Source organism: Grampus griseus (assembly GCF_964374135.1).
Source record: "Grampus griseus genome assembly, chromosome: 6".
NCBI classification, from domain to species: domain Eukaryota; kingdom Metazoa; phylum Chordata; class Mammalia; order Artiodactyla; family Delphinidae; genus Grampus; species Grampus griseus.
This window is the reverse complement of record NC_139000.1, coordinates 80,421,552-80,444,348: the sequence shown is the minus strand read 5'-3', so window position 1 is coordinate 80,444,348 and position 22,797 is coordinate 80,421,552. Positions and strand designations below refer to the sequence as shown.

The window sequence follows — 22,797 nt, the reverse complement described above, 5'->3', positions numbered from 1 at the left end:
TTGGTGAACGGTGTTGGACTGCCAGCGCGCTGGCGTCGGCGCGGGCGTTCGAACCGGCGCTTGGCGGCGTTACCATGGGGGTGCGGCCTGGCGGCAGGCTCAAGCTAGTGAGCTGACAGCACGCCTCGGTCGCCCGCCTTGGGGCTCTTTGCTGTCAGCTTTTTCTCCTGTCTTCAGACAGAGGAGGAATTTGGAAGCCTCCGAGGTGAGAAATGGCAGGGGAGAACCGGGGCGGGGTGGGCTGCTCGGGAGCCTTGCTGCCTGCCCCGCGGGAGAGGGTGCGCAGGGCGCCCGCCAAGCGCGTGAGGAGGCGGGCAGTTGGGAGGGAACTGGGAGTTGACCTCTCCCGATGGTCCGAACGTTCACCCACTCGCCTACCCTCTCCCTCACTTCTCCCGTGAAACCTTTTCTGAGTCTCGAAGTCCTCTTTATCCCTTTGAACCTATAGCCCTGACTGGAACTTCTCTTAGAGAGCTTCTGTTCCTCCTTGGGTACTGCCGTGAACCCCATTCTCTTCCCTTCTACCATATAATTCTGAGGTCTTTGAGGCAAGGCAAGCATCTTTCACAATGTTTTACACATAGTAGAGTTTTCAGGAAATATTTGTTGAGTTGAATTTAATTCACCACAAATAAATTGGATTCCCCTCTATGCCCTGCCCCTTTTTCCCTCCATACAGAGACTATTTTTTATCTTTATGGGGGAAGGGGGAGGGCATCCTGATCTCATATGCAAAAGGACCTGAAAGTTTACGGTTGGGCTTTCCACTCTTCGTGAAAGGGAAAACTTTTAGATTGCTTACTACAACTCTTCCCGCATTGTGGCTTTTAGTCTGGGTCTCCCAGTGTTTTTATTAGACTCCCGGTTGGTCTTTGCTTAAAACAAACCATTCTGTTGTTGCTGTATGCCAAAAGCCTTGATATCAGTTTCTTAATGACCCACAGCTGTTGTCACATTTTAAGTGTTTTCTCTGTTGTATTTCTGTTCTGCTTGTAGTCTCTCTACTTCGGCACATATAACAGCTGCTCCGGTAGCCTATCCGTTTATCAGGTGTCCGTGATAGAACTGCATTACCAAGACTGTTGTTTCATTGTTAACTCCTAAGGCTGTATTCCCAATATGCTTTGTTGATTCTTATATCAAAATCATAGCTCAATGATGACTTTAATGAAAGGATTGAAAAAAGTCAGGTATAGCAGCTCTGTTCTTATTACCTTCTTATAAAACTTTGAACATAACCTTATAGCTAAACTTTATACCTGTGGCATGTAATGGAACCCGGACTGGGGATTCAGGGTTTGGTGTTGGCTCTGTCTCTCTCACTGTGGCTGGCTTTGCAGGTCATTTAGCCCTTTTAGATTTCACGTTTTCCATGTGGAAAATCAAATGTTTGAATTAGATTAGAAGTCATGTGGCTCTATTATCAATTTAGTCAAGCGGCTGATGCCAGGTAGACATCATGCACTCAGCCTTCCAAAGACCATATAGCTGGAAGTAATAGCTACCATTATTGAGCATCTACCCTGTGCAAAGCACTATATCATATCAAGGGCTTTACATAAATATTACATTTTTCTTAGCATAAGACATTAATCTACTGCCCACATAACATTTCATTAAAAACTGTTGGTTTATGTTGTTAATGAAAATCTTTGGCTATTCATAGTATGTCCTTGGGGTAAACTAGGGCATGATTCTCTCATCTTCCAGTTTAGGAGGAACAGCAGTTTCTTCCTCTGGGCTGCAGTTTTGTTTGTAAAGTGAGGGGTTGATTGAACCACTCTTCTCAGATCCCTTCAGTTTAATTGATGAATTAATCCAGTTTCCTGCGCTGGCTCAGCAAACCTATTCATAATTTGTTCAGAGTAGGCCCTCAACAGATTTTGTTAAATGAGTAATAGGATTCTACTTCTTGTACTTTTGAGTGTTGTGGTCATTGTATACTTTCCGAGATATTGTCTCAAGGATTTTGATGTTCATATCCTATTAAACAAGAAGACTTTTCCATAGGCATAAACTAATAGGTACCATTCGTACTGGAAAAATTCAGTTTTCCACAAGTTTGTCTTTTTCCTGTGTAGGGAAAAACCAAATATGCGGGGTCCCCACAATTCTCTGTGACACCAGCTGGGTGTCCTACCGTTTAACTCAATCTAACAGTTTACCTGGAGATAGTGTCAGGTCCCAGAGGTTAAGGGCTTAGTCCCACAAGACTGCTCCCATACCACTTCAGATGCCAATCACAACTAGTTAGGTCCCCAGATACCCAAACTTCTCTCAGATTTGGCTACAAATTGGAGGTTCCCACGTCCCCCTCCTCAGGTTTGATTAATTTGCTACAGCAGCTCCCAGAACTCAGAGAAACACGTTTATCACCATCAGAAGTTATCTTGCTTATTTGATTATTGATTATCTCCTTCCATTAGAATAATAGCACCTTGAGGGCAGTGACCTTATCTGTTTTGTTCCTCAATGTCTAGAAAGGGCCCAGCTCATAAAAGTCCCTCAAGCTATTTCTTGAATGACTGGATGAAAGGTTTTTGTTGTAACTGTGACCATAACTGTGCCCATAGCAATTCGTTTGAGTGATAGAAACTTCCTTCATTTTTTTGCTCAGGGGCAGTGAGTCAGGGCACCACCAACTCTGCTTTAGTTTTCTTGAGTAATCAAACTACGCTGATACAAAAGTTTCTATCACCTATGACTGCAAATGGTATCAAATGCTTTTGTATAGTTCTAAAAATAGTGTAGGGATATTTATTCGTTAAATAATTATGGAATGTTTATTATTCCCAGACATTGTATTAGATTCCAGGGATAAAAAGATCAATAAGACACATTCCTTGACCACAAGATCATATTCTAATGGAGGAAATAGACATACTCATAGATAATTATTACAGAATGTAACTGCAATGATAGAGATATGCAAAAGGTATGATATGAACATAGAAGGGAAATCCAACCACATCTGGGGAGACCAGAAAAGAACTCATTTGTGTTTTAATCAATGGGTAAGAGGTAGACAGGTAAAGTGAGGTTTGATGAGAGTTGGAGGAGACCATTTAAGAGCACAATGTGAATAAATGCACAGAGATAAGCTGACTAAACTGAAGAGTAGGTGGGAGAGAGAGGAATGGGCTAGACTGTAGAAGGCTTTGTAGGACATGCTAAGGAGCTTGGACTTTGTCCTTTAGATAGGTGACAGGATGCCACTGAAAGGTTTTAAATAAGGGAGCAGCATGGTCATAACTGTGCTTTCAAAACAATGACCTGGTTCTGTAGTGTGGAGGATGGTTTGGAGGGGGCAAAACTGGAGGCAGGGAGAGCGGTTAAGAGACATGTAATGATCTAGGTGAACCACCATCTGAGGCAGAACCACCAGGGCTGTGGTAGTAGGAATGAGGATAGCAAAGAGGAAATCTGACAGATATTTAGGAGATTAAATTGACTGGACCTGTTGATCAGATTTGGGATTAAAGGAGAAGGAGGAGTCTAAGGATGCTTCCTAGTTTAGCTCTGAGTGACTGGATAGATAGTATTTTGTCACTTACCCTACCTCAGCCCTCACTTCCCCAAGGAACAAAGAGATGGAGGAACAGATTTTGTGGGGAGTTAATGAGTTTGGTTATTGACAAGTAGTTCAGATGCTTAATCATGAGGACATTTTGATAGTGATACCTGCATGTTTTTGCTGCAAGACAACTGTAAGATTGTTAGTTTTATTGTGAGGTGAACTAAAGTTACACTGGAATTCTGAAAGTACTCAGTTAATAACATTGTGCAATATCCAGGCCAAAAAGACTAGTTGAGATTTCACAAGCAATGAGGAGCAGTACTGTGTCTCTTATAGTCTTTTTTTTTTTTTTTTTTTTTTTTTTTGCGGTATGCGGGCCTCTCACTGTTGTGGCCTCTCCTGTTGTGGAGCACAGGCTCCGGACGCGCAGGCTCAGCGGCCATGGCTTACGGGCCCAGCCGCTCCATGGCATGTGGGATCTTCCCGGACCAGGGCACGAACCTGTGTCCCCTGCATCGGCAGGCGAACTCTCAACCACTGCGCCACCAGGGAAGCCCTCTTATAGTCTTTTAAGTTACCTGCTTATGCTGGGATTTGATTGGTTAAAACTAGTGGTGTAGAATTATGTAGCCAACAAATAGATATCTAATCACTTTCAAAAACAAATTCATGTAGTTTTTAATAAATTATGCCTTTGTTTCTTCATTTGTATAAAGTGAGGTGATGACAACGTCCATCTCTCACAAAAAGTCTTGGAAGATTAATCAGGTAGCATAATTATGTATTAATAATTTAGATCCCAGTGAATGGAATTGTTGTTTTAATCGTTCTTTGCTTTCTCAGCATCACTCCTTTAGAAATAATTTCTGGTGCCATTGTGGCAACGGTTCCCAAGAGGATGTAACCCTGAGTAAAAGCATCTCTGTCATCTTAATAATTCATAAAAACTGATTGTAATCGTTATTTTTCCAATTAAACATGTGAGATATATTTTGTTGAAAGTATTTTATAACTGCAAAATGGCAAAAAATCTGAAAATGACAACTTCTGCAATTGGATTAGACCAAGATTTAAAAAATAAAACACTGAGTTTAAACCCAATATTGGTTACCACCTGTTCGTGGGAATTCTTTCAAAATTAAACCTCTATATTTAGAGAGGTAATACTTGAACTGTTTTAAGATAACTGGGTTCAACAATTTTGTTATGCTTATTTTTAGGTGATTGCTCCCATGTTTTGCACCAGACTTAGAAATTTTTAAATGTCATAGTGGGGCTCTTGAAAGGAATTGCAGTAATTGCAAAGCATTAGCTACTTAACCATAAACAAAGGTGAAGCTTGTTTTTCAGTTACAAAAAGAAACAATCTTTCAAAAACTACTTTTGGGTATAACTCACATGATTTGTATCCACAAATTCACATCCAGCCTTAAGAATTACATTAGGTATCATATATTCTCACTCTTTGCAGCTGTTGTTTTAAGCAGCTGTCTAGTATCCCTTGTCTTTTAAGACCAGTGGTCTATAGATAGAATAATCCCTGGAGTTTGAAATAACTTAATTCCCTTGTTGGAGGAAAAGTGTATACTTTATTATCCACCTTTTAATCTCTCACTGATAATAATGCATTTCTTGTGTTCTTAATTAGGGGTCTTATGCCTAATGTGGGGTACACAAACATCTTAATGCAAATTCATTGAGAATGTTGGGTTTGTATTTTATCTGTTACTAATGGTACAGTGGGTTCGATGACTTTTTAAAAAAGTTATCATTATTAGTGGTTGCCTAGGGCTGGATGGGTTGGGGGTTTAGTATGTAAATATATTAAAAGCCATTGAATTCACTTTAAATGGGTGAATTCTACGGTATGTGAACTATATCTCAATAAAGTTGTTATATATGTATATTTTGAAAAATTAATTAATTAATTAATTTTGTGGTACGCCGGCCTCTCACTGTTGTGGCCTCTCCCGTTGTGGAGCGCAGGCTCAGCGGCCATGGCTCACGGGCCTAGCCGCTCCGTGGCATGTGCGATCTTCCCGGACTGGGGCACGAACCCGTGTCCCCTGCATCGGCAGGCAGACTCTCAACCACTGCGCTACCAGGGAAGCCCTATTTATTTATTTTTGGCTGTTTTGGGTCTTCGTTTCTGTGCGAGGGCTTTCTCTAGTTGTGGCAAGTAGGGGCCACTTTTCATCGCGGTGTGCGGGCCTCTCACTATCGTGGCCTCTCTTGTTGCGGAGCACAGGCTCCAGACGCACAGGCTCAGTAGTTGTGGCTCACGGGCCTAGTTGCTCCGCAGCATGTGGGATCTTCCCAGACCAGGGCTCGAACGCGTGTTCCCTGCATTGGCAGGCAGATTCTCAACCACTGCGCCACCAAGGAAGCCCTATTTTATTAAGTGGTCCTTGTCACAGTTTAGGGGAACTCAGTTGAAGAAATATTTCTTGGCAATCAGAAGCTATTTTAGTCCTTGTATTTCATACTACCTCTGTATTAATGAGAGCGTATAATATGTTCTAATGCCTGCTGACCTTCCCGTGTAGTCCCTTACTTTCAGGAGCAGTATATTCATTTAAAACATGTATAATTGAGGAAGTAGAAAGTGGAAAATAGTAAGGTGTTCGAAAAGGCCACTGAGGTTTAGCGTATCAAAGCTGTGTAACCTTAGGCAAGTCACTTAATCATTCAGAGCCTCAGTTACCACACAAAATGAAGGTGTTGGATCAGATCCTAGTTCTCAAACTCTGATGCCCACAGGGCTAACCAATTAAAGTAAATAAATAAAGTTGGTGGGTATAAAGGAACCGGGAGCAGGGGACCATGGCGTATGGATAGTATATGCTCTTCTAAAGAGATCAGCTATAACTCAATTTTGATCCGTTGTTGCTTTATCTTGTAGGCCCAATGTAACTGTATCTTTAATTTTCAAGAAAAGCAGAAACTGGATTTTTTTTTTTTTTTTGCGGTACGCGGGCCTCTCACTGTTGTGGCCTCTCCCGTTGCGGAGAGCAGGCTCAGCGGCCATGGCTCACGGGCCCAGCCGCTCCGCGGCATGTGGGATCTTCTAGGACCGGGGCACGAACCCGTGTCCCCTGCATCGGAAGGCGGACTCTCAACCACTGTGCCACCAGGGAAGCCCTCTGTGAACTTTTTTGTATGTGCCTCCTGAAGCACACATGCAGAAGCTTTTCTGAGGTATATACCTAGGAGTTGAGTTGCTTGGTTGTATACTCTATGAACACTCAACTTGGTAAGATAATGCCAAACTGTTTTTCAGTGTTTCTGATTTAGCCCCATGATCCTTTACCCTGAGAGTTCTCCATAACTCTCTGCCTTCTCTAATTTATTGTATTCTCTCCTTCCACACCTTTTTCCCCTTAGTGAAGATAACCTGCCTCACTGCCCCTTATTTTCTTTCTAGACAACCATATGTTCTCTGCCATTAAGAACTTTTCCTCTAACATAATGGAATCATATTTAGAAATAAATATTACACTTTTACAGTTACATTATAAATAACTTGTTAAAAATGCCTTTTAAATGCTTTTCCATGCAGAAATATTTATTTTAAAATTTAATGGTCATTTAAAGAACTTTGTAAGTTTTATTTGTCAGGTTTGATCTAAGATTAATTACATTTAAGTTCTGTTTACTGTGTGGTTTTTTTAATTACCTCACAAATGATCAGGTTATTTCTGGCATTTGTGAACTTTTAGTTTCCAGGGTTGCTCAGCATAAATAATTTGAAATTTTATTTTCGAACGGAGAGGATTTTTTTAAACTTGGGAACATGAATTATTTCTGAAGTAACTTTGAATATTTTTCTTTTAAAAAGGCTGTGACACACAGATGCTTTCAACTTTTGTTTTTTCTACTATAAATGCTACCCAAAGCCACATTTTACTTTCCTCTTCATTATATTCTTTGTAACAAAAATAAATACACCTTTAAAGAGGAATTATTTAATTAACCATTATAAAAATAACAAAGATTATTTGATACTATGAAATCCATGTACAAACGAGTCAGACTTTTTTCTCTTTTTTTTAAACAGGCTGGTTTATTTTATTTAAAATAAGTAAGGGGGCTTCCCTGGTGGCGCAGTGGTTGGGAGTCCGCCTGCCGATGCAGGGGACGCGGGTTCGTGCCCCGGTCCGGGAGGATCCCACGTGCCGCGGGGCGGCTGGGCCCGTGGGCCATGGCCGCTGAGCCTGCGCGTCCGGAGCCTGTGCTCCGCAACGGGAGAGGCCCCAACAGTGAGAGGCCCGCGTAACGCAAAAAAATAAATAAATAAATAAAAATAAAATAAAATAAGTAAGGGTAGAGTTCCTAAGATTCTTCATAGAATGAAATTGGCTTTGGTTTATGCATTATTAGACTTATACTGAATTACTTCTTGAAAATTATTGGCATCACACCCACCTAGAACATGTTTGGTATGCCCTTCTAATTTATTCAACTGAAGCTCTTGAAATTTTCATTCTGTGCTAGAAGAGTGTAAAAAATAACTCAGCCTGTGCATTCTTAATAGCTCTTGACCACAGCTCACATTTCCCCAGAAAACTTCAATACATTTTCTCAATTTCTTCCATGGTTAATTTTGTTTTTGATAATTATAGAAGTGAATGTTTTAGGAAAAGCACTTTTCTCTGTTAGATACTAGTGTAACATCTAAAATTTAATGGTACAGTGTTTCTTTTTGGAGTGATAAAAGTGCTCTAAAATTGGATTGTGGTGATGGTTGCACAACCTTGTGATTATACTAAAAACTATTGAATTGTACACTTTAAATGGGTGAGTTTTTTGGTATGTGAATTATATCTCAGTAAAGTTATTAAAGTTTAATGATGTCCTAGAGGGATTTATTGACCCTTTTTTTCCTTTTCCTCTTTGATAATTGAAGTTTTGGGAATGTCACATAAATTTGAGAAACTAAAAATAGCTTGGATGCTTTAGAACTTGGGCCATTTTCCCCCTGTTTTTCTGATTGGCAAGGAATATATAGACCTTAGATTTAAGTTTTCTACTTTTATAGTGATCAAAAACCTTTATTAGAGATATTGAATAATCTTGACAATTATACAAGCAACAGTAGATTATGCTATTTTCTTCAAATTTGTTTCACTACTTGTTTTTCTCAGTTAAATTAGACTGATTTAAGAAATTTTTTCCTTTATTAGCAGATGTCATTTAGGTCAGTGAAAAAAGAGCTACGGTAAATAGTATGATCATTTTAACTTTTTTCCAAAGGCCTAAGAAAGGAAAATCACAAAATTTTCAGTCACTAAATGTTAAATAGATTTAAACTAACAATGACAGTATATGATTTTATTTTACGACAAATTGTAGAAAATACAACTCATCTATAGGGACAGAAGGCGAGTCAAAGATTACCTGGGATCAAGGGTGGAGGAGAGAGTTGATTGCCAAGGGGCCTTAGGAACTTTTCTGATGGGACTGTCTTGATTGTATTTTGATTAATGTGGTGGTTACATGGTTATATATTTGTCAAAACTTATGGAACTGTACACTTAAAATGGGTCTAGTTTGTTATACATAAATTATACCTCAGTAAAGTTGATTAAAAGAAAATCAATTAAAATGACCACACATACACATGACTTATATTTGTATCAAATGTTGGTCTTTTGATAAGTAGCATCATCTAGTGTTTGCACATTATATATAGTAACCAGGCACTTATGTCAACTATTTATGCCAGTGAAGGAGAGAAAAGTATTTGTACAATTGTCATCGATGAAACAGTATTACATTAGTAGAAGCCTACACATAGCATTACTATTAATTAATTAGTATATTTTGCAAGTATAGTACATCTACTTCAGTATATCTAATTTCTTACCTTTAGATTCTGTTATGTATTCAGCTTTTCATCAGTCGAATAATAGAAACCATCTTTTAATAGTGTTAAAAGTTTTTAATATGTTTTATCTATTTGTTTCTAATAAGTCAACACTTCCTACATGCCAGGCACAGTGATCCAGTGCTGAATAAGAGAGCATAGCTCCATCCTTATGGAGTACTTTACAATTTTAAAATTAGTTTTACATAAATTTTTTTTTTTTTTTTTTTTTTCCGGAACGCGGGCCTCTCACTGTTGTGGCCTCTCCCGTTGCAGAGCACAGGCTCTGGATGCACAGGCTCAGCGGCTATGGCTCACGGGCCCAGCCGCTCCATGGCATGTGGGATCTTCCCGGATCGGGACACGAACCCGTGTCCCCTGCATCGGCAGGCGGACTCTCAACCACTGCGCCACCAGGGAAGCCCTAGTTTTACATAAATAATTTTATCACATCCTTTGAGAGAGGGAAATAAAACTCAGAGAAACTAAGTGACTTTGTCCAAGTTTACACAGCTAAATGACTGAGAGTTATCTGATTCCAAATTCAGGTTCAGGCAGTTTAGGTGGGTAGAGTTACATAGTTTAGGTGGATGAATGGAAAATTTGAGGGGACATGTTAAATAGTTGGATCTTATCCACATCCTGGAATTTGAATAAACTTCCTTAATTGTGTATAAAGTTGCATGTATTCCCCTTCCAGTTTATCTTCTCTGCCACCAGGATAAGAAAGTTTGAATTTCTGCCAACTGGATTTCTTCCAAGACCCTATTTCTGATTGTTACCCCAACAGCTGAGACCTAGCAGTCTCTGGGTTTGTCACAAAGGAGCACTCTGCATACTAGTGACATTGAACGTGAGTGGACCCTACATGTAAAAACCTGCCCATCTGGCCTCCGTTGGATTTTGCTGATTTGCAGGGCATTTTCCAGGTGGTGGCAACTGTGAAAGATTCCATGCTGCAGCACAGATCTGCAGGAGACAGCCACTCTGTTGAGCAGGGTAGATAGAGGGCCTGTTAGGGGGGCTGGCAAGGAGCTGTCTGCAGCTACTTTTGAAGGAGGCAGCATGGAATAGTGCAAAGAACATGGGACTAGCCATGAGAAGACCTAAGTTTGAATCTTAGAACTGTCACTTGATAGCTGTGTTACCTTGGGCAGGCAACTCAATTCATTCCAGTCTTTCTCCTCCTAAGTAAAATGAGGGCATAATATGTGCATTATGGATGAATCTCATAATCATTATGCTAAGTGAATGAACCCAGATACAAAAAAGAATATATTGTATAATTCCATTTATATAAACTTTTAGAAAAGCAAACTTATGTATAATGGCAGAAACATCATACAGATCAGTGGTTGCCTAGGGCCAGGGGCAGAGGGAAGGATGGAATGCAAAGAGGCGTGAGGAATCTTTTGAGGATGATGGAAATATTCTGTATTTTAATTGTGGTGATGGTTTCACAGGTGTATTCAACTGTCAAAACGCATGGATTTGTACCCTATTGTGCACACACACCCAAAAGGGGATCTTGAAGCTATTTCAGGGCTTAATAAGAAAGAATTGAGGGAATTCCCTGGCAGTCCAGTGGTTAGGACTTAGCGCTTCCACTGCAGGGAACATGGGTTCCATCCCTGGTCAGGGAACTAAGATCCCGCATGCTGTGTGGCACGGCCAGAAAAAGAAAGAAAGAAAGAAAGAAAAACTTGAAATAGATTTGGATTATTTACCATTTGTACAGGAGGGGAGAGAAGCAGCACAGATTGGTATTTGTGTTGTGTATTTATAGGCTGCATATTTACCCTTTCTGCTCTAGGTTACCCAGTAAAGTTATAGCTAATATAATAGGAATTCTCCAATACTAAACAAAATCAACAATCATCCATCTTGACCTCTAACTCTTCCTTTACCCCTTTGTCATTTTTATCTGAATTTTTATGAACTATTAATAGGGGACATTTGAAATCAGATTTCTTAAAATATTTGAAATACTTAATTTACTAAAAATTTTTATTTATATTCCATTGTCCGGTCATTCTGCTTCTTAGTGGTTATTATATCCTATCACCTTTATGTTGAGGAACTCTATTGACATCCTTATAGTCACAGTGCGACAAAGATGTCAATTGTAAATGCTTAACTCCAGTATGTAGGGAGGGCTGCAAGAAATAAAATGGAAATGACTTGCCCTCCCCAGCCCCCCAAATTCTCATCCTGTATTCTATTAGTGATTGTAAATGCCTCAATGTCCTTCTTAATAAAGCCTCCCAGAAGCCACAACTAACTGTTTGGGGTTGACACTGAAGTCAGAACTTGATCTAGAAATACTATTCAGTAACTCAAATATGAAGTGAGTAGTGACTTTCCTGGATTAGCTACTTGTAGCTGTATAGCGTTATTCCTGATCTCCAAAGGGAAGAGAAGGGCCGGTGTGGTTGTGCTTATTCTGTCCCCTCTTTCCCTAATGCCCAGGCCCTCTTTGCTTAAGACTTGCCAGGAATATGTAACCTTTAGCTGGATGTGGGACAAAGGGCAGCTACTTCTAAAACAGAGATATGTGTTTCTTGGAAGAAAGCTGATTTTAGGTTTTGGCCAGGAAATATACAAGATGAATCTCTCAAAGACTAAGGCAATTGATAGAAACACATGAAATATATAAAACCCATGAATTAATAATGAATTTGAACCTGCCTCGCCCCCTCAAAAAAAAGCAAAAACAAAACCCCAAAAGAACTCATTGGACACCATCCAAAATAGGGCACTACTACAACTTAACTCTGAAAATTAGAAATTAAAAGAAAGAATACTTTTATGCCCGCCTTCATGTGCAAACTCTACTTTGGATAATCAAAGAGCCCTAGTTGTTGACAGAAAGTTTTTCTTTGTAGGAAAATTCCACAAAGAATGATAGATTCAGAAAATCACCGTTTTGCAACCCCAGTGAAATAATTGAGGCAGGTAGCGATCAACAGAGGATGAAACCATTGGATTGATTGGTTGATGAGAGAACTTTACAATGAAGGAAATCAGTCTGCAATTTGCAGACATTTGTATGTATTCTGATGTGATGTATTATGAAGCACATGATAACACCTATGAAGTATTTTTGCCCCAAATGTGGAACTTGATTCTAATATAGGGTTGCCAGATTAAGCCAACACAAAACAGGACACTTAACCACTGTGCCACCAGGGAAGCCCCAACAGGGTTTTTAAAATAGAATTCTGGTATAACCAGACTAAATAAAATAGTTTATGTAAAGTACTTAAGCATAGCGCTTGGCATAAAATAAAACTTAGTAAATTTTAGTTTCATCAGATCATCAAGGTAGTATGACCATCAGCTGAAATAATGGGATTGGCCTTGTTATATAAAATGTGTTTTTTTTAACAGGGTATTTATTTATTTTTATTTATGTATTTTTGGCTGTGTTGGGTCTTTGTTGCTGTGCGCAGGCTTTCTCTAGTTGTGGCGAGCTTGCGGTGTGAGGGCTTCTCATTGCGGTGGCTTCTCCTGTTGTGGAGCACGGGCTCTAGGCATGCTGGCTTCAGTAGTTGCGGCACGTGGGCTCCAGGACACATGGGCTTTGTTGCTTCACAGCATGTGGGATCTTCCCGGACCAGGGATCAAACCCATGTCCCCTGCATTGGCAGGTGGATTCTTAACTACTGCACCACAGGGGAAATCCCTATATAAAATGCTTCTTTGACCTATATGAAGTATTCAGGGTGATATTGGTAAAGACACTGTATATGTTAGGCTCTTCTTGGTTGTAAGGACTCTGAGATTGTGTCCATTACCTTGGATGATGGGTCTTGTAGAGAGTTAGGAAATAGAAAAAATGGCTCCATAGCCACATAAGCAGGCTTAATGGAGTATTCTTTATATTTTTTGATGTGGACCATTTTTAAAGTCTTTATTGAATTTGTTACAATATTGCTTCTGTTTTATGTTTTGGTTTTTTGGCCATGAGGCATGTGGGATCTTAGCTCCCCAAGCAGGGATCAAACCCACACCCCCTGCGTTGGAAGGTGAAGTCTTAACCACTGGACCGCCACGGAAGTCCCTTAATGGAGTCTTTTAATCATTTAGTTGCCTTAGGTAAAAAGTAGAAATGGTAGAACCTTTTGTCCTGTGTCCTATCTAAGCAGATTCTGTTCATTTGACAAATATTTGTTGCTAGCACAGTGCTAGGCTGGGTGGGATCGTATTCCTTTTCTCTTTAAGAATTCTCACTATAAAAAAAAAAAAAGCTCACTATAGTATAAGGCAGAGCCACCTTATCGTCTCTGGAACAAGGCTGGCAATAAATTAAAAAATAAAAAATATAAGTCTGTAATACATACCCTGTAAGTTTTACAATTAAAACACTATAGCTGGAAGAGAGAAATCACATCTCCCTGGGGTAATTCATCTATTCAGCAAACATTATAATAGTGTGGATTGTTTTTAATGGCTATAACAAACAGGTATGAAAATGCTTAAATAGAAAAGTAGATTTCAGTATAGTTATGAGTACAGTGTAAAATAGTGCACTTAAAAGGCTGGGAGGTGGGGGGGAGGTGGACGAAATAGGTGAAAGGGACTGAGAGATACAGACCTCTGGTTATATAATAAAGTAGTCATGGGGATATAGTATACAGCGTAAGGAATATGGTCAATAATATTGTAAGAACTTTGAGGATAGATGGTTACTGGACTTATCATGGTAATCATTTCTTAACTTATGCAAATGTCAAATCATTATGTCATACACTTGAAACTAATATAATATTGTACATCAACCATATATTTTTTAAAAAGGCTAGAGGGAAAAACACCAAAATAGTAACAAGTAGTTGTATCAGATCAATTTGGGGAGATTGGGAAGAAGGGAAGTAGATAAAATTAAAAATATATATTTTAAAATCAGTAATATAGTTACATAGTTTCACAATTTACAAAACAGCTCTTCGAGGTCTTGCTCTGGGTGATGGAGACAGCAGTGAAATAGAAATAACAATAGGAAAGGTAATAATAACTACCACATTTATTGGCATAAGTAGTCTCCTTCCCATGCTTACCTTCCACCAACTAGTCCCCCCACACCAGTATTATTACTTTCTTGTGCATCCTGTCAAAGATATTTTATGCCTGATAAGCGAATATATAGGTCTATTATAGATAAATTATCTCTTTCTCTTTAACAAATGATACCTTTACTATACAAACTGTTCTGTACCTTGTTTTAGTCGCTTAATATATTGTAGAGCTTTCTTTCTCTTCAGTAATATTTTGAGAGTTTATTCTTTATAGTTGCTACATAGTATTATGTTTAATGGAGTACCATAATTTATTTAACCAGTCTCTATTCCATTTCTTTGCTATTATATAAAGTGCAGCAATGAATAATTTTGTACCTATGTCATTTTATACTTGTACGTAGTATCTATAGGGTATGTTCCTAGAAGTGGAATTGCTAGGTCAGTGTATTTGCATTTGTAATTTTGATAGATATATCAATGCAGTACAATCATAATCACCTGGGGAAACCTTTTCAGTGTTCTTATGTCTGTTCCCCCTCAAGATCTGGGAGGGTTTTTTTGTTTTGTTTTCTTATGGATCTGGGATGGGCTCAGGTATCTATATTTTTTAAAGTTCCTGGAGTGATTCTGATGATTATCCCAGAAGAAGAGAGGGGCTGGACCTTTGTGAAATGAAATGTGGTACAAAGAAGCATATCTAATTTAAAAAAAATTTTTATTGGAGTATAGTTGATTTACAATGTTGTGTTAGTTTCTACTGTACAGCAAAGTGAATCAGTTATACATACACATATATCTACTCTTTTTTAGATTCTTTTCCCATATAGGTCATTACAGAGTATTGAGTAGAGTTCCCTTTGCTATACAGTAGGTCCTTATTAGTTATCTATTTTATATATAGGAAGCATATCCAATTTTAAAACAAAAGAACATAGGCTAACTATAGGGCTCAGAAAGGTACTATGCTGCCAATTTATGTAGAAGCATGCTGTTGGCTGCTATAATCTGCATGTCCAGATTACTGCTAACTCCGGTATCTTCCCCTCCCGTGATATTATGGGATATCCAAGCATCACAATATAAATATGTTGGTCTTGAAGGTACTGATTAAGGGATGCAATAGAAGCCATGATTATCAGAGTTGGATTGGGAAGTGTTGGGTATGTCACTGAGGGAATAAGTATGTGAAATACAGGATCTTGTACAGCCTGTGGAAATTGAGAAGTCTGCATAGCACTTAACCTCTTCCCCTAGGTTAGGCTGAGCCAAGTAGGGAATATAACTTTTTAGAAATAACTTAAAACACACCAAAACATTGAAGGCTTATTCTTTTCTAGGTTCTGGGTGAGTAGCAGTAATACAGTAATAGTAATACAGAAATAACAATCTCAGTAGTGATAGCTACCAACACTTACTGGGTACTACGTACATACTGGGCATTATTGCTGATTAATAATTGCATTATTACAAGTATTTTCTCATTGAATCCTAACCCTAGAAACTGTGGGGACTATTGTATTTCCATTTTACAGTTGAGAAAAATGAGTTTCAGAGATGTTAAATAAGTAACTTGCTGAAGGTCACACATTTATTTTATAGGATTGTTTAGAGGTTAACAAAGTGCTTAGAACAGTGCTTGGTACATAATAAATGCTCAGTACGTACCAGCTGCTATTATTGTTATTACTGAAGCACAGAGTAAATACCAGTTATCCCTTGCTAGGGCATGCCTCACAGAAGAAAAATGTAAATAGGGTTTTTCCAAGGAAAAACGGGTATTCCAGGTAGAAGACACTGTAGTAAAGGGATTGATTGGTGGCCTGGTTTAACTACTGCGTAGGGTGCTTGGTGGTAAAATGGTAGAAGAGGCTGAGATAAGAAAGAAGGCTTCACGGGGGTGAAGAGAAGCTATTGAGCTCTCTTGAAAGAATGGACATGGCTCATTTTAGTAGGCAGAGGGAGTTGGGAACATTTCAGGCAAAGATACAGCATTTAAAAAGGCATAGAAGCTGTCAGTGTTGCAGTTACCTACTGCTGTGTAGTAAACTACCCCAAAACTTAGTGGCTTGAAACAATTACTGTTTTATTTGCTCACATTTCTGGTCTCACCTGGGACCATCATATGGCTGCAGTCATCTGGTGGCGCCACTGGGGCTAAATAGTCTCAGATGGCTTCTCTAATGTGTCTGGCTTTGAATATGGCTGTTGGCTGGGTTTCTTCACATGACAGCAGAAGAGTCCCTAGAGAACAGTAGAAGCTGCAAGGGCTCTTGAGGACTAGGCATGGAAGTCACATAGTGTCATTTCCACCACATTGTGTTGGCCAAAACATGTCACAAAGCCAGCCTAGAGGCTTCCCTGGTGGAGCAGTGGTTGAGAATCTGCCTGCCAATGCAGGGGACACGGGGTCGAGCCCTGGTCTGGGAAGATCCCACATGCCACGGAGCAACTGGGCCCATGAGCCACAATTACTGAGCCTGCGCGTCTGGAGCCTGTACTCCACAACAAGAGAGGCCGCGACAGTGAGAGGCCCGCGCACCGCGATGAAGAGTGGCCCCTGCTTGCCCCAACTAGAGAAAGCCCTCCCACAGAAACAAAGACCCAACACAGCCATAAATAAATTAATTAATTAATTAAAAAAAATAGCCAGCCTAGATGCAACAGGAGAAATAAATTCCATCTCTTGATGGAAGGACCTGCAAAGAATTTGTGACTTTTTTTTTTTTAATCTACCACAAATGGAAAAGGGCAGGATGAGTTTAGAATGTGTTACTTATTAGCCCCTTTGGCCTTTTCTTTAGCTTAAGTAGCATTTCCTCCAACATTTATTACACAGGGTCCTTTTTTTAAAAAAAAAAAAAAAATTACTTATTTGGTTGCATGGGGTCTTAGTTGTGGCAGGCGGGCTCCTTAGTTGTGGCTTGTGGGCTCCTTAGTTGCAACACATGGACTCCTTAGTTGTGGCATGCGAACTCTTCATTGCAGCAGGCATGTGGGATCTAGTTCCTTGACCAGGAATCGAACCCGGGCCCCTTTCATTGGGAGTGCAGAGTCTTACCCACTGTGCCACCAGGGAAGTCCCAACACAATGTCCTTTAATCATCACTTTTACCTGGCCCTGACCTCTTTCTCTGTTTCTCCTAGAGTGAAGATAAAGTATAAACTAAAATGAAAAACAAAAAAGCTTTACCAAGAACTAACTAATAGAATTTTGAAAACTGAATTATTATTTTTTAAAATAAATAAATTTATTTATTTATTTAATTTTGACTGCATTGGGTCTTCATTGCTGCGCGCGGGCTTTCTTTAGTTGTGGCTAGCAGAGCCTACTCTTCATTGCGGCGCGCGGGCTTCTCATTGCAGTGCCTTCTCTTTTTGCAGAGTACGGGCTCTAGGTGCGCAGGCTTCTGTAGTTGTGGCTGGTGGACTCTAGAGCACAGGCTCAGTAGTTGTGGCACATGGTCTTAGTTGCTCCGCGGCCTGTGGGATCTTCCCGGACCAGGGCTCAAACCCGTTTCCCCTGCATTGGCAGGCAGATTCTCAACCACTGCGCCACCAGGGAAGGCCCCCAAAACTCTGAATTATTTTTTTAAAATTTTAAAGAGAAAAATGTAGTTTACTTACTTTTGAATATTCTCGAACCTGATTAACAGTGATTAACTGTTAACAGTGATTAACAGGAATTAACTCATCAGGGAGTTCTCCAGGATTTTAATAATAGTCCAGGATTATGTGTTATTACCACATCATTTGTTAGTATTTAATTAAATAGCTTGGTGTTAAATTTTTTTAAGGATTTTACTGTATAACCATTTAAAATCTTGACCATAGTATTAATTGCCTAGGTAAATTCTTTTTTTTTAATTAATAAATTAATTAATTTGGTTACACTGGGTCTTAGTTGTGGCAGGTGGGCTCCTTAGTTGTGGCATGCGAAACTTTTAGTTGCGGCATGCGTGTGGGATCTAGTTTCCTGACCAGGGATCAAACCCAGGTCCCCTGCATTGGGAGCACAGTCTTAACCACTGTGCCACCAGGGAAGTCCCCCTAGGTGAATTCTTTTATTTATGTTCTGTATAGATGGACATCTACAACCAGCTACCTTTTAGAATAATCTGAAATCCTGAATTAGTAGGTTCTAAATTAATCATGTTTTTATCTCTTTATTCAACTAACTTCTGCCAATACTCAGCAAACACAAATGTGATTTTCTCTGAGTTATATTCATTTATGATCCTCTGTGGTCCACTATTTAATTCTGCTTTCCATTCTGAAAGAGCTCTTAACCTTTGTTCATTAATCATGGGAAACAGTTGTGCAACATGCCTTGACATTAAGTTGAACATCTAAAATTAGTCCTGTAACAATCAGCAGTTGGGAACAAGGTTTTAGTAGTTTGTGGTATATGTTAAGTAGACATTGCAAGGTTGGAAGGAACTCCCTAGAAATAAGTAAGTGACTTGTGTTATGTGTGTGTGCATGTACCTGTGTGTATACACAATTGAAAGTCTCTTTTTATTAAGCAGATGGACAAATTACATCTGTTACTACAAATGCATTATAAGCATCTTTATGCACTATGCTGTTTAATCATTTTAGAAGAAAAATATATTTATTGAAAACCTGGTATGCTAGAATGGATTTTTCTGGATGTTTCTTTTGTGGTTTTCAGTTTTTAAAGGAATAATTGTATTACATATACTATATTTCAAGTGAATGAATTTTTTTTTTCTCTTCAGAGTTTATAGAAACCCATTCACAAAAATGACATCCTGGTTATATGAATGTCTTTGTGAAGCTGAACTAGCACAGTATTATCCTCATTTTACTGCCCTTGGCCTTCAGAAAATAGATGAATTAGCCAATGTTACAATGAAGGACTACTCCAAATTGGGAGTCCATGACATGAACGACCGCAAACGTCTCTTCCAACTTATCAAAATCATTAAGATTATGCAGGAAGAAGATAAAGCAGTCAGTAGCCCAGAGTATCCTCTACAGACAAGCAGTCTGTGCATCAAGCCTCAGAAATCTAGATCTGGCCCTCGAAGGCAACTGCATTTTGATTCTCCTGCTGACAACAAAGACAGAACTACCAGCAGCAATCAGTTTGAACTGTGCAATTTATCACATTTATCTGCAAGTGAACAAAAGTCTAGTTACCTAAAAGTACTAGAGCATTTGCTACCAGATGATTCCCAGTACTGTACAAAAACAAGAATTCTGAATGCCACAGCTGCTGATTCCTACCTACAAGAAGAAACTAACACTTCACTCTTTTCATCAAATCACTTTTCTCCAATACAGGGAGATTGTGATAGTCCCGTTATACGAAGAGTCTCTCATGTTTCAGGGTATAACTATGGAATCCCTCATTCCTATATCAGGTAATAACTTATTTTTTTCTTCTTTAATTTTGGAGGGAGGGTAGCCTTAGGCAAGGGCAGGCTTCTCCATGACCAGAGGAGACCAACTATTCCATATTTACAGAAAACGATAGTGAACAGCTTCTGCGGTGATAATGGAAGTAACTTGATAGGGCAAAATTAATGAAGAATTTGGACTTTCCAGATGATATTGTTCATATGCATCAAGCAGCTGCTACTTACCAGGGTCTGCTATTATTCCTATAGCAGACATATTTTTATTATTATAGTGCATGTAACATAATACATCTAATGCATCCATGAAGGTAAAATATCAGTAGTTAACTAGCCTCTGCAGTGAAAAAAAAATTACACAATTCACAGGATTTTTTTTTAAGGCTATCAAATTCACTTCAGCCAGAAGGCATGAAGCTTAGTTAAAAACAACTGTTTAATTCGACTAGTTGAATTAAATAGGTCTTTGGAGCAATTGATTTACCTGCACATATTGAAATATGGTCCTGATTTTGAGTGCTTTCTACAATTCCAGCCCTGGAAGGACAGATGATTTTGGTCATTTCAAAGAGTAAGACCCTTTTGATGGAGTTTAGAGTTTGGTTGTCAGAGTGACAGTGCTTTGAGTTAGGATTTGAAATAAGGTCCCTAAGAGGTGAAATATCAAGTAATCCCTAATACCAACCTTGGTATATGATAGAAAATACATTCTTTTAAAAATAATGTGTATTGTTTGTTTTGTTATTTTAAAAGTTATAGATGGTGAGTTGTGGAGAAATAAAATACATTCTTAAGCCACTTTTTTTTAAAAAAAAAATAAAGGCTATTATTCATACCTTAAAACAAAGTATTTACCTCTGGTCTTATATTGGCTAAGGTTTCAGAGGATTTCATAACCAACTAGTTCTTTTATTCTAAAAAAATAGAAGACCCAATTTTAAAGGTAAAAATGCCTTTAGTAATTTGAAATACATAAGTGAATTCGATAGTGTTTTTGGAAGAAAAAAATTTTTTTTTTTGGTTTGGTTTAGCAAAGCACAGAGCATATAGTACTGTTTTCTTCTTTCAGTTGTCAAAGGACTAGATTGTTCTATGATCATCAATGCCAGGATTGTTGCTGTCCTATTGGTGAGCTCAGTGGTGAAAGAACAAATAGTTTCTTGAATGTTAGTCTTTTACTGAAAAACACATAAAAATCTAAATTGGAATTATTTATAAATAGACTAAGATGTGACTTTGCATTATTTATTTAGATAGAATGGATATTTTAGTTTAAATATTGCTGTTTTATTTATTTGGCAAATATAAAGTACCACCTCTGCTTGCCCTGATCCTAGATATAAAGATAATTAGGATATCTGGAGACTCTCAGACTCATAGGGGGCAGGGTAAGTGGGAAGACAGGCAACCATATAGTGAGATAAGAGCTCTCACAGAGGTTTGTACGTGGCAAACCCAGAACGAAAGCTATTCAATTGAGCTTTCTCACTTTATATCATTATTATCATACTCTTCCCATTCCTTTTTATATTAGAGAAATAGAGGTAAGAAAGTACATTTTCCCCAATAATTCTCAATATTGTCTTCTCACCCAAACCCTAAGTAGGAGCCAGAGTTTCAGAACCCTGAGAAACTCCCTCACCAACTTAAGGCTTCCTATTAGTGAGTCATCCCTGTCCAAAGAGCATTCTCTTTGGACACCTCAAATCAGGTAAGTTCAAAATAAATTACTGGACTCAGAACTTTAATAAAAGTCTAAGGCGTTTAGATAACTGGCTGCCCTGACTTATTTAAGATCTTGAACAGACCTAACTCTAGATGTATTAACTCTGCATGTCAAACAGATATATTTTATTTCTTCTAAGGAAGGTTGAGCAGTAAAACCAGAGCGTTTTAGAATACATTAAAACTTTCCCCCCCCCCCCGGGGAATTCCTTGGCAGTCCAGTGGTTAGGACTCAGCGCTTTCACTGCTGGCCCGGGGTTCAGTCCCTGGTTGGGGAACTAAGATCTGCAAGCCATGCAGCATGGCCAAAAAAGAAAAAAAATTGTTCTTTTCTTATAAAAAAATCTAACATATGCAAAAGAAGAGAAAATAGAACAGTGAGCCCCCACATGCCCATCATTCACTTTCAATGATTGTCAAGATTTTGCCACACTTACTGTCAAAATGGTACATTTTTTTAGACGTCTACTCTACATTGGTTAAAAAAACAAAACATGTTTCAAAGGGCTTGAGTAGTCTTTTTTTTTAATTGGTGTATAATTGCTTTATAATGTTGTGTTAGTTTCTGCTGTACAATGAAGTGAATCAGCTATATGTATACCTGTATCCCCTCCCTCTTGGACCTTCCTCCCACCCCCACCCCCCATCCCACCCATCTAGGTCATCACAGAGCACTGAGCTGAGCTTCCTGTGCTTCACAGCATGTTCCTAACCCAAGGAATATTGCCTCAATATTCTGGGTGTTAAGGTTGATGAGTTCACTGAAGTCAGCCAGAGAAGAAATGTATCTGAACAGAAAGATGAATTAGTGGTGAATTAGCACCAGTGGTGAATTAGCACCAGTCATAAAGGGAAGAGGAAATATAGGATCGTGTTCTAACAAATAAATATATATCAGGGTAGGCAAAAAGAGGATGCAAGAAAACAAGACAAAGGGAGTACCAGAATATACCTGGGAGAAACAGGGGGAAAATACATTGAAACCTACCACCAAATTCAAGGTATTTAATAAACCCAGGTAGGATTAAAAAAAGAAATTAGATTGAATGGTCCAGAAAACAGTAAATGTACAATAATAACTGGATTGAAAGGAAGCAAGAAACCTGCTTTTGGGTGGGGTGGAGTAGAGAGGGAGATAGAAGTAATCAGGAGGATTTATAGTGAATAAAAGAACTCAGTGTCAACACTTCAGTATGTAACATATCGTGTGTATATGTGTGTGTGCGTGTATTACACCTAATATGTAACAAAATGTACTGATACTTTGACCTCTTAAGTAGTTTTATC

General features: G+C 38.8%; 1 protein-coding gene across 1 annotated transcript in view; it reads left to right on the top strand.

Annotated features, from left to right (window-relative positions):
• Positions 1–68: 68 nt before the first annotated feature.
• Positions 69–22,797, top strand: part of KIF24 (kinesin family member 24) — a 59,759-nt gene continuing 37,030 nt past the window's right edge. The window contains exons 1-2 of the mRNA XM_082657243.1: positions 69–205; positions 19,144–19,791. Of these exons, the coding sequence (XP_082513369.1) occupies positions 19,169–19,791 (623 nt within the window). The 5' untranslated portion in view covers positions 69–205; positions 19,144–19,168. The remainder of the gene's footprint in view (positions 206–19,143; positions 19,792–22,797) is intronic.